Genomic DNA, 13,223 nt, shown 5'->3' with positions numbered 1-13,223 from the left:
TCACCGAGCACAACAAGCCAGGAAGGTAGAAGTAACACGAAATAATAGTCGCCACATGCAGCTGATGTATAATTCATGCATCAATCCAGCAGATGTGTTGTATAAAGTAATTAACTAATCAGAACAATCAGGAGAGAGAGAAAGAAAGAGAGAGAGAGGGAGAATATGAAAGAGGGAGAGAGAGCGAGGCAGGCAGAGAGAGACACACACACAGCAATCTCCAGATGCATCTGCTTGATGCGCCAAATGAAATCTGTCTGTCTTGGAGGGACGATTGCAGTAGGAAAAAACGAGCGGGGGCTTGTGTGTTCAGTTCTCTTTCTCTCTGGTTTCCTCTCTGCCTCTGTCTATCTGATTGTTCCAGTGATTTGGCCAATTCATCAATATATGCCTCAGACAGGGTCTCACTTCTACTGCAGCCCTGTTTTACACCTCTGGTTTGGATGAGGTCATACCTTCCTAAATTTGACACAACACTTGATTTGTGCCAAAACGATTAGTCAATTAATCAGTAAGTTGATCAACAGAAAATGAGTTTAAGAACAGTTTTACCTGACTAATTGCTGAAGTCATTAACAAGTAAAACTACCTGGTATTTACTAGTTGCAGCTTCTCATATGTGTAGAGTTGTTAGTTTTTTCTTTTCTTATCTTTGGATTTTGACTGTTTGAACAAAAACAAGCAAATTTAAGATGCCATTTTGGTAGCTTGTGATGGTCTTTTTTTCCCCTTGTCATTGTTTGGACTAAACAATTAATTGACTTAAAGAAAAATAACTGACAGATAAAGAAAATAATTATTGCAGCTGTGCTTGTGATGTTTTATACATTGTAAATAATGTCATACATTTCCTAGTTGCCATTTTTAATTAATTTTAGGGCCAGACTGTTCTGCCAGATTGAGTCTAAAGCTTTTTGAAATCAGGGATGCTGGATGAGGAAGTGTTGCAGTCTGGTGTTAAGGATGCTGCAAAATAACTTGCCCAAGTTTCTTCTCACACGTTTGCCTCCATAGTTGCAGAGGTCAAATTTATTTACAGATTTAAAGATTGCTGTTATAACGCCTTTGGCCCATACGTGAGGGAAATGTCCAGTGCTTACAATCAGGTTAAATCATTTTCATATTGTGTTGCTGAATTTCTGGCTTGTATTATTTATCATTTTCTTTACGATACTATCGGTGCTTCTGGCATGTCGTCTCCATCTGAATTGTTTCTCATGCTCTCCCTCCTCTCCCTCTGCTTCCCTATCTATCCCAACCTGCTCTTCACTCTCCCTGTTGTCTCTCCCCATCTTTATCCTTTCTGTCTCCCTCCACCCCTCACCTCTCTCTCCACAGTTGCCCTAAGCTGGAGGACCTGCCGCCCGAGCAATGGAGCCACTCTACAGTAAGAAACGCCCTCAAGGAGTTACTCAAAGACATGAATCAGAGCTCTCTGGCTAAAGAATGTCCCTTATCACAGGTGCTGAAGCCCAGTCTGCTTATTAACAAAAAACAAAAAGAAAAAAGCCCAGCCCACCCCCTGCTACTGTGCCATACCACACAACAAAACAAAACACCCCTATCTCCATCACCTCCGTCTTTTATCCTCTACTTATCAAATGCCCTGAGTTTGATCAAGTGCGAAAGAGAATCTGCATCAAAAATTCAAATCAGTGCTGGTGTTATTTGTTTGCCGCATGATTCTTTTCCGTGTGTGTGTGTGTGTGTGTGTGTTTCTTGTACCACCCCCAGCACACACACACACACACACACACACACACAGACTCATATGCAACGGCAGCCAAAAGGCAGAGGTGTCGTTGAACGTATGGTTATTGTTAGATAAACATTGGCCCAAGCCCAGAACGATCTGGATTGTTTTTGTTCTTTTTGCTCATTTGGTTCATTGCATCAGGCGGGACATATACATTCACATGCTAGGTGTCATATTCTGTGTTTTCTGTTGGCTGGGAGTTTGGATAGAAAGCACTAGTGCAGATATTGTATTAACAGGCAGTGCAGTCAGTATATCATAGAGGCAGCTCTGGAGTGAATGGAATGAAACAACAGTATATCTCTCACAGGGGCCAATAATATGTGTGTGTGTTACAGTGCGAAGGAGGAATGTGCGCTTCTGTGCTTTTGCTTGAATATGTTGAGGATGTGAAATGTAGATGAATGTACAAGACGTGGATGTGAAAATGTTTTGTGTGTTTTGCACGTGTATGCATTTAGATTCGAGCGTGTGCGTAGGTGCCTTCAGTATGAAGCCAACTCTCCTCCTAGGCCACCGTATGGTCACCTGGAGACCCTCATTTGTGCTCTGTGTGTGTGTGAGCGGCTGCTCTCAGTGTGTGCGTGTGTGTGTTTGTGTGTTTAGCTGGGCATGAGCAGTGCGCTGATGATGTAAAGAGTCCCTGGGTGGCGTTCAGGCAGTGCCCAGCCCGGTCTGGTAATCACCCTGTTTACGGTCCATATGTGAAGACTGCTCAGAAGAGAGCACACGCTAGCTCAGAGGATCTAACACACAGACACACATACTCCTCCTCAGACAGACATTTGCTATTTTCACATACTCACTAGTCTCAAATTAAACTGAAGACTGTTTTAGGTTTCCAGTGAGGATGAACGATGGGCCTGAAAAAATCTTGAACTGAATCAGTTCCTTTCTTTCTTGTGCATATTTTAGCAGCTAGTTTTGTCTTGAATTCAGATCTAAATGGTACTAAATAGTCATGTTTACTATAGTCAGGATTCATGGTAGCTTCAGTCAAAATAATTTTAGATTTGATATATTTTCCCCAGATATTTATTTCTTTATTTTAATTCCATGTCTGTTTTAAGGCAGCCCACTTCAAAATGCAGATCCAGTTTTCAAGCTGTTAATGTAATTTAAAGAGAAACTGACAGCTTTGCTATGTTGTTCCCTCATACCTTGGTGATCTACATATATCTGTGTGTACCTGTTCAAACATGGATGCCATGATGGTGTTTGACATCTGTTACTCTGTGGGGTTTCATGTGGCATGCTACATCCATAGAGTGGTGGTTTGCTCCTCCTAAACCCTACTGGTTTTTGAGACAAGCTGCTATGTTTGAGCTATGTCCCCATGTGGCCTTGATACATGGACTCCCTGCCCTTGGTACAGTGATGTCAACACCTGTATGTAGCCTAATGAGAAGGTAAGAAGCCAAGAGGCGTTTGGTTGACCCTCTGAGTTATATGAGTTGACCAAAAAAGTGAAATGAGAGGGAGGGGAAAGGGGTGTTGCAGGAGGGAACAGAAGATTGGCACCTTTTTTTAGGATTAGTGTTTGCTTGATATTCTGCAGCGTAATCCCAGACCAAAAAGACAGGTTAACAGAGGAGAGAATCACAACGAGTGAGTGAAAAAGAATTAGCCCACCTCTGAAGAGGGCTCTGAAGGGAGAGGGAGAGGAGGGGTAGTAGAGGAAGGGAGGGTGGTGGGGGAGTTTTTTTGTGAAATGCTGCTTTTGTCAGGGGCCTTGTCAAACATTTAGTTTCATTCTTTTGTAGCAGGGAGTCATGCTTTGTGTTTGGCCTACAAATGGCATGAGGAAACTCAAGAGAGAGTGAAAGCATTCAGAGAACACAGAACTGATTCTGATCTGCACACATGTGAGCCTCACTTAAAGATTCACACTTAATAGTTTAGAGCAGCGTCACCAAAATAAAACTTCTCCTGATTCCGCCTCAATCAGCCAATCAGGCTTATTGTTGTTTCTTTGCTTGCTACCAAGCTTAGCAACCCCTTTGCCCATATTCGCAGAAACTATGGCAACAAACGAGATTCCCCCCGCCTCACCTCACCCTTTCCCACTGCTATCACCATCACCTCTTCTTGCCCACCCCATGCTCACTCTCACTGGGCGGCCCTTGATGCACCAGCTGCTGCGTTGCGTAGCAGCAAATAGTCATCAAAATGCCATCTTTGCAGGCCTTCCACCTCGGCTGCCATAGGCACAACCTGGTTGCCAGCATGTGTGAGTGTATATACATGTGCGTGTGTGTGTTAGATTGGGGGTGGGTGGGGGGCTGGGACGGTTCACCCTAGTTGAGGTGGATATGTGCCATAATTGTGCTGTGTTAGATGTTGGCGAGAGACAAGGCACAGTGTTGCAAATGGGATGTGCTTTTTCCCCAGCTGATTCAAGACATCAGGCTAAGTTGGAATGTGTGCTTGTGTGTATTTAGTTGTGCCTTTGCATATGTGTATATCTGCATGTGTGTAAAGGCACTGTGTGTGTTTGTCTGCAGGGGTTGTACTTTGTGTGTGTTTGCATTTGCTGGTGTGTGCACCACAGTCTAACGCTGGCAGCTGGGTGCCTACAGTACCTGCCTGCTGCACTGCTATTCTATTACACACACACACAAACAAACACACATGTTCACTTTCTCCTTCTCTGTCTCTCTCTCTTCCTGTCCCCTATGATGGGGAGTGGAGTAGATGATGGGGACCGATAGTAGCCCAGTGCCACTTCCTGGTCTTGCTGATAAGCTCTCTGTGCTGCAGATGGCTATCAGTTAAAGGGTCTACACACATGCTCATGCACACACACACACACACAGTCATGCTACCTGTTGACAAGCCCTAGCACAGCCCTCCTGCTGGCACCACAATGGCAGCAGAGGCTCTGGTTATCTGCTTGATTTCACTTAGTGCGGATGCATGTGTGTGTGACAGAGCAGTGGGGAGAGGGAGAGAGAGAATAGGTGTGTGTGTGTGTGTATTGTTTCATTCACACATACACGCGGGGCCCCCTGTGAGAGGTAGAGTGATGTATTGAGGGAGAGGGCTGATTAATGAGGAGCGTTTATTAGAACATCTGTGTCAAAGATGGCGGAGAAAGAGGGAGCGAGGGAGATAGGGAGAAAGATGGGAAGAGAGAGGGAGAAATGCACACTGTCTTCTGCAGGCCCCTTGTTTGTTGCCTGGAGCTGCCTTAGCCCAGATATACTGTAAATAAAACATGGCAAGCTGGAGGAGAGGAGTTCATTATCCTCTCAACATAAAGGAGGAATCTTCTTAGTTTAATATATGGTTTTCAGATGGAACTTTGGCTTGGGAGATGGCTCTCGGAACCAGGTTAAACTAGAATGTGTGGTTTGCTGCTCTACCAGTCATCATCTCAAATATTCACTTTTTTTCCAAGGCACAGTAAATCAAAAACAGAATTTAGTGCAATTTGCACTGACTGTTGCACATCATAAGAAGAAAACCAGACTGATCATTTTAAGGTTGAACTTGGAGTTGTTGCTTCCTAATACCAATCATGCATAAATCTAAAGGAGCTGCTTCATGCATAAGTGTATGACCCAATAAAAGGGCAGCACTGACCTCCTACCCCTAACCTGAGCTCTAGCAGGTTTTCTCAGAATGAAGGCTTTTTAATATATTTAGAAAATGCTGCTTTGTTATACTGTACAAGTCCAAAAGCAGACCTCTTCACCCTCCTGTTTTTCATCATGATGCACCACAGCCTCATGAGGTCCACACCCAGCTGTGGTCAACAATGTAGCTGTCGTTTCACTTTTCACTAACTGGCTAAACAAAGTGTAACTCTACTGTAACTGGTGGAAGCAGGTTTGGTTTTTTGCAACTTCTGTTGAAATCTAAAGATGAGCAAAACAAATTAGAACTTGTTTAGCTTCATCTTTGTTGCATTTTGGTACTTTTGCACAGTCAGTCTCAGGCTTGAACTTTAGCTCATAAACTGTAAACTCTCGTGTGATCTTTTTGGCCCAAATTGAACATGTGAGTGTTGCCATCACATTTGGGGCACACAGCTTTAATGGAGAGGTCACTAGTTCAGATAGATCGACTTTTTTGATGATACAGCAGCCACATTTTACCATCCATTTGTGCAGAGAAGCAGGAGCCAGAGAACTGGAATCATTGTGCTCCCACTGCCATGCTGCTGTGCCAGAAGGTTCCCCCGCCATCCTCCAAGCGCATATATTATAGACAATGATAAAGATGGCATACCTGTAATTTGAAAACAGATGGTTTGGTTCTTTTGAATATTTATAACAATCAAAAACAATATCTGCTGCACCAACCTTGCTATTCGCCCGGAGGCCGGCAAGGTGTTAAAACATTCATTTTAATGAAACTGGAAGAGAAAAAATATCACCTCTTTATTTTTCTCAGGCAAAGGAGGACGGTTGAAGTAGCTGTAGAGAGGGCAAATAGTTGACTGTAATAAGGGAGATGGGTGCACACGTGCGTTGGAGAGCAACATGTTCAGTGCATCCCTCAATCTGCTTGAAGTTGTTGTCTTTAACAGATTGTATAAATAAAGCAATGAAAAATAAAAGAGCTTTATCTGTTTACATCCCTCGACTCCCCAGATGCTGATATTTAATAATCCGATATCTTCTTTCCTTTTGAAGGTAAATATCTCTCCTGCTGCCTGCTCTTGATGTCTACAGACGTAGAACTCGGCTGGCGTTATAATTTACCCTCTCTAAAATAAAAACATGTTCAGACAAACTCAATGGCATTTGATTTAATTTGTTTTACCTACAGAGGATGAGGTTCAAAATTTCTGCATGTCTGATACTTTTAATTTTGCCCTTTTTAGTGCTGGGTTTTACTGTGTCCCTATCTTTCATTTGTTTTGACAAGCTACAGTGCTACTGCATGTTTCACAAGCTTTAATATTATGTATGCTTTTTCCACAATGAGAAACTAAAGTATCTCTCTCGTTCTCTCTCCCTCTCTCTCAATCAATCTCTCTCTTTCAGAGTATGATTTCCTCCATTGTGAACAGCACTTACTATGCAAATGTGTCGGCGGCGAAGTGTCAAGAATTTGGGCGCTGGTATAAACATTTCAAGAAGACAAAAGATATGATGGGTAAGCAAAACAGAGGGGCGCAAACTATGGCGCTCACACTTCTGTCTCTGTGCGCGCACACACACACACACACACACACAGTCATGCAATATATTCTCTAACCAACTGTGTCTTTGTCTTCCTGCTGTTGCATGAAGCCAAAATACATTCTTATCTTGTTATCTAATAATTCAAGATTACTCCACACTGTTGTGCAGCTGAACATAGTGTTAACTTTCATTTATCCATTATTGCTTTAACTAATGTTAATGCAAGAGCCAAACTGAGGCCTCTGACTGTTTTATTTTTTGTTTGTGAGGAAGGATAATGCTTTAGTTTTCACTGAGCAAAAGGCAGCAGTGGCTTACACTGGCCACCGCCTTGTCTGAAATTCGATTAGCTGTTCTTATCAACCCTCCAACAGCGTATGCTCTGTATTATCTAAAAACTCACCTTTGACCCACCTGGAAATGAGGTTATGTAACAGCAGTACAGGTAGTTCCTTTGCTGGAGGTAGAATTTTGATTTGTTTTTATGTCTTTTGATTAAGCAGAACACCACTCTGTTGCAAGGCTCATAAGGCAATGTAATGTTGTGATATTAGCTTTAACAATCTGTTGAACAATCTTTTTTTCTTTGCCAGTGTGCTAGTCCTCGCAGTGATGACAGATGAGATAGTATATCAAAATGTTTTCACAGCCTCCATGCAAATAGTGCATTGTGATCATATCTTATCTGATGCTTTTTCCTGTTGTTAAAGTAGCAACATACGTTGGGGACATTATAGTCTTCAGACCAGCTGCACTATTCTCTTGCATACTCCTACACCTTTTGTGTCCCAATCATTTTCTATCTGGTTTTACGTTGCTTTAAAGTGGAAACTGCTGCAACTGGCAGCCTGGTGTTAGCAGTGCTGGGGTTTTAAACGTCACACTTCTGCTTACCTTGAATGGGAGAAAAGCACTGTAGAAAGCCTTAACCCTTTGTTTCTTTCCTCACAACTCCACACTGTATGCTCTGTGTGTGTGTGCGCATGTGTGGATGACTGTGTGTGTGCGCATGTGCGTGCCCTACCATTCAACTGTGCAGGCATGCGCCAACCTTCACAGCTGGAGGGCTACCTGGGGACGTGTGTCCTCCGTGAGAGCCTGCATGCCAATGCACTAGGTATGTTGCCACATGGGCGCACACACACACACACACACACACACACACACACATCTACTTGATTTTTTCACTTTGGAGTACACTGCTTTGTTGAATTTCTGGGAGACTTACCTTACCCTCAACCAACTACACGCTTAATCCCAGATGTTAATGTAACTTTAACTCAACCCTAAGACCTTAGTGAAAGCACAAACTTTCACTTTAAAATTTGTGCTTCTGTTTGTCTGGAACTTTTTTTTGCCATAACATGAATGAGATTTTTGTCCCATTACCCTGATTAATATAAGAAGATAAACGAACACTCAACATGTGAGGAGCTACATTTCTTCCTTACTGCTTAAACTGAATGCTTATGGTTAAATGCCTGGTTTACATACATTGAATCCCAGTTATAATTTTAATCGTAATTCCAAAAGCAAATAATACTTGAAGGAAAAATGACTTATTCGCTTTGCTTATATGCTGTTTGGGATTTGGAACTACTTATACTTTCACCATTCTGTCCTAAACTGTAACCTAATTTAAAATTACACAGGTGGCAACATTTGTTACTTTTAAAAAGTCCCTTTTTAACTAGAATACATATAAATACGTGTTTCCTCTTGACTCTACAGAAGAATGAACTGCTAAAAGTATTAGGTTTTTTGTCATTGTCTCAGAAGATGTCAGGTCACGATAAGAGCAAAACCACATATGTCTACAAACATTCACACAACCTCGGGTGGCATGTTAGCCAAACCCCAGACACAAAACCTTGGCACATGAGCCTCAGGTACCCATTGTACCCCTGCAGCAACTCCCCCAACCTCAATATTCATGACGGGCTGCTATCTGCTGTATGTTGCCCCAAAGGGCAGGAAGAGCAAGTGCTGGAGGAATGCCAACTCTGAAGGCTGGCAGTGAGAGTGGCATGGTCATCCCTTTGTGCTTTTGGCAGTGGTGTCATATGTGACTCTGCGTTTACTTCATCACACTGCATTTAGCAAGCAGCTTCAGCCTGAAGTCAAGGGGACTACGTACCTGGTCACAGGTACTGGCAGGCTTCTCTGCTGCTCTGGCAGCTGAAGTGGCATCACTGGCCGCCAGCTAATGTGGTGCTGCTTCTTTTGACGTGGCAACACTGATGCCGGGAAACACAGCAGAGAGAGTTAGGTCACTTTCAATGTCTCTCTTTCTCACTCCCTCTCTTTTTCTCCCGTTCACAGTCACATACAGACACACACACATTCCCGCCCGCCCTCAGCCCACATCCCATTCCCATTGTGTGTTTAATCCAGGGCTCTTTTGTGGCAGGATTCCACACGAGGACTCCCACTTCTGTGGCAGCGTTTTTCTCCCAGGGCCTGCCATGCTCTTCTGTCACCCCTTCTCTTTTCAATTTGCATGGAAATGCCTCCTTGTGCCTGTGTTTGTGTGTTGTGAGCATGCCCCCCAGCAGTCTGTGCAAGTGAGCATATGCACACACACACACGCATATTCACATATGAGTGAATAGGCACGCCATACCATCAGAGCCAAGGAATGCCAAGGATTATGGGAAGAGATGTGATTATTACCGAGAATTTTTAGTTTTGTTTTTCCCCCCACATCATTTGTTTTCGACAAACACTCAATAGACCCGTCTTGGCCGGGTGTTTTGTGCTCGCTGACAGTTAAGAAACAAGCAGCTCAAACATACGATTATTGTGGATATTTTTGGAAAACATCCATGCACTTAATCTTTCATCTGCTGAAAAATTCAGCTTGTTGAAGACCCCCACCCCACTCCCTTCCCTTATAACAGCAATTTACGCTTTTCACAATCTCATATGATGCCTTTCTGTGGGATGTGGAGGCTGCAGCACACTTATAAGGTGTTAAAGTTTGCCATCCGTATGAAATCTTAAACACTGCCCCCCCACTTGCTCACTCGGCACAGTGCGGGCAACAAGCCTCAGCATACAATATGTGAATTCCTTAAAGAAAGGTGGAAAACTGAGAAACATTCTGCTGTTCCAAATGCTCATTCACTTCACTGTGGGTAGTACTTTGAATGTGAAATCATAGTTTTCATCCTCTAAGCACATAATATAAACCTGTCTTAAAATATTTCTCAGTCACCATTATAGACTTAAAGGTTCCCAAAGCAAGAGATGCCACAGAATCTCTAAAATGCCATTAAATGATAGCAGCTAGATTTTATTTTAAGTCTTACAGATGCTTAAAGTTAAGTCACTTATAGTACATTCAGACAAGGCCACTGTACTCCGTCTGTCTGTGTTTACTGCTCCCTACGTTTATATTTAGACTGTCCTTCCCTAAAAATGTCACATTGGCTATCTTGTGTTCCTTATTTTAGAATTAAGGATGTACAGAGAAAATCTGATTTATCAGCATTGCTTCTGTCTTATTGGATACACACACATTAATCCTATAATTACAGATACTCCACTGTCTCACTCAAGCATTTTTCACATGATGAGGCCACAGATATTCTGAACTTAATTTTGAAGGCATGGGTTGTGAAAGACATAGGTCAAACACAGTTCAAGGTTCAAGGTTCAAGGATTTTATTGTCAATTCATCATTTGTGCAGGACATACAGAAAATCGAAATACCGTTTTTCTCTCACCTAGTATTGGGTGCCAGTGTAGTTCTTTTATCTGTTTTTTGATCATTTTCCTTTTTAACCAGTTGTTCTGATCAGCTGTGTCATATCCAGTCGTGGCCCAAGAGGCCAGTGGAGGAAAAGACACTAAACTCCTATATCTTTTTTGTTAGCAGTCTGAGGTTCTAGATGTAAATGTACAGGTTATGGGATTCCATCAAGGTGAAAGTTTGAGCTGGTGAAGGTCTGTTGCCTTTCTTGTGATCAGAGGTTATGGTTATGGTGACATTAAACTGATGTTAATTATTTTGAGTTAAGTTTTTTATTCTTCAGTACTTGTAGTTTTGCTTTTCCTCTCTTCTACATTCTCCTCTCCTGTGTTTTCTTTACTCTTTATAAAATTAATTTACCTTGGCTTTCTGTCCTGTCCTCTTCCTCTCTTTTGCCATCTTGTTCCTCGTCTTTCTGCCCCATGCTCCAGCTGAGATGGATGGCCTGTCTGACCTCTCTCCACCCGGCTCTAACCACAACCACAACCACCTGGGCTTTTCGCAGCAGCAGCAACCCATCCCTGGCAGCACGGCAGAGCAGACCCCCTCCTCGCCAGTGCCACCACTGCCCCATGCTCCACCATCACACGGTGGCCAGACAGGAGGCCGACAGCCCCAGCTCCCTGGTCTGCACCACCCAGGCCTGGTGTCCACGCCCATCAGCCCCCAGCTGGTCAACCAGCAGCTTGTGATGGCACAAATCCTCAACCAGCAGTACACAGTGAACCGACTGCTGGCGCAGCAGTCCCTGTCGCAGCAGTACCTCAACCACCCACCTGTCAACCGCAGCTCCCACACCAAGCCCCTCGAGCCACAGGTGGCATCAAACACTGAGGTGTCCTCTGAGATTTACCAATGGGTGAGGGACGAGCTGAAACGGGCCGGGATCTCGCAGGCTGTCTTTGCCCGTGTGGCCTTCAACAGAACCCAGGTGAGGAGTGAAGTCAAATGGGCGAGAATAACGGGGAGTTTTTCAAGACAAAAAGATTATTTTTAAAAGATTATTGTCAGTGCTAAAACATCCACCTCCTAGCTGTGCTGTGCTTTATATTAATTTGATAATTTCCCTTCAATCTTCTTTTGACGAAGGCGCTCTGGTTTGGCTGCAGGTTGAGACTGATAAATGCAAGAACTAGTTCATGTACTTTGGTAATAGACTTGTATAATCTTAGAAAGCATCCAGTATTTAATCAGCTACATGTCCATCATTTAAAGTTGATTGAAGATTTAATTTATGTTTAATATAATTAAATTTTCTTTCTTTCTTTTCCTTAATTGTATGCTCCAGTCTGATGCAGATGTTCACAAGATAATAAAACATTTGTAGTACAAACAGTAACTTTCAAAGCTCCATTAAGGTGGCACTTGGACTTCCTGGAAAACTGCTTTTTCCTGGAAAACAGTGCATCTTCAGCAACATCTTATGGCAACTCTAGTGTTGCTATAATGTGGCAACTCTAAAGTAAAAGGACGCAAGTGTGTCCCTCACTCTCCCAGATTCCACACCAGCATCTTGTTTTAAAAGGAATTACAACACATTAAGGAAGTCATAAAACAATTTCATGGGATCAGTTTTACTAGAAAATCCTAAGAAAGGCCTGGTGGTGAACTGGTTTAATTCCACAACTTGTATCTGATCCATAATTCTCATACACGTCAGTAATCTAGCACCTCTACTGTGCTTGAAGACAGCTGGCAGCCTTCCATATAAAAGACCCAGGCTTGGTCATAGTGTGCAAACTCTATCTGCCAAAATATGTGGTTTCACTTCATATCAGAGGCCTTACACTTACTCTCCCTCTCACACACACACATAAGACAGTGATAATGTCTTAAGCTATACTGTCTCTATCGGGGGCGGACATGGCAACAAACCTCATTATGATTTCATTTGCTATGAAGTTGCTTTGTAGCACAAGCAAAAAAAGAAAAAAACCATCAGAAACTGATAAGGATCTATTGGAATGAGAACATACAGCAAATCAACATCAAAAAATAAATGTGTGTGTGTGTGTTATAGAGTCAGACAGCGGTGTCTTTGTGCAGATTGGCAAGCTCCCACACTGAGTCTTATCTGTGGCTGATATGAGGAATTAGCCCAATGTGCCGTTGGAGAGTTTGCCTTTGGAGGATTATTTATTAGGCATGTGTTTTTTTCCACAAGTCTGTGTTAATAAAGGGGAGAGGGGGAAGGGTTTTGGCTAGTGACATGAAGAGGCTGCTGTTGATGCAGGAGGTGGATCCGAGGAGGTGGAGGGAAGGAGCTGAGTTTGCTTTTCTTTTTTTTTTAGAGGAAACTGCGTGACCAGAAAGATAGACAGAAATGGTTGATGGAATGATAAGCATGCGTACACTGACAACACACACAAGGGATATCAGCATATAAGAGCTATATGGCAGTAATTTATCTATCTATCTGAACGCTTGTATACATCAAATGCACAGCCTTCCTCCCTTCCTCACCATAAAAACATCAGTCTTAGTCTGACTTTATGCATGTATCTTTTCACTCTTGGCTAGATACCAGAAACTTACTTATTTAACCGTGACACATATACAGTAGTTGCATACATTTTAA

The 13,223-nt window shown here is 42.8% G+C and overlaps 1 protein-coding gene across 9 annotated transcripts in view; it reads left to right on the top strand.

Annotated features, from left to right (window-relative positions):
- satb1b (SATB homeobox 1b) overlaps positions 1-13,223 on the top strand; it is an 87,733-nt gene that overhangs the window by 50,518 nt on the left and 23,992 nt on the right. For 7 of the 9 annotated variants that reach the window (XM_020609722.1, XM_020609723.1, XM_020609720.1 and 4 more), the window contains 4 exons: positions 1,339-1,462; positions 6,751-6,862; positions 7,931-8,008; positions 11,077-11,576. In XM_020609722.1, the coding sequence (XP_020465378.1) occupies positions 1,339-1,462; positions 6,751-6,862; positions 7,931-8,008; positions 11,077-11,576 (814 nt within the window). The remainder of the gene's footprint in view (positions 1-1,338; positions 1,463-6,750; positions 6,863-7,930; positions 8,009-11,076; positions 11,577-13,223) is intronic. The other 2 variants (XM_020609725.1, XM_020609726.1) reach the window with 2 other exon arrangements.

This window comes from Monopterus albus, unplaced genomic scaffold (genome assembly GCF_001952655.1).
Source record: "Monopterus albus unplaced genomic scaffold, M_albus_1.0 scaffold101.1, whole genome shotgun sequence".
NCBI classification, from domain to species: Eukaryota; Metazoa; Chordata; class Actinopteri; order Synbranchiformes; family Synbranchidae; genus Monopterus; species Monopterus albus.
Note: the sequence above shows the minus strand (reverse complement) of the source record. Positions and strands in the feature narration are given on the sequence as shown.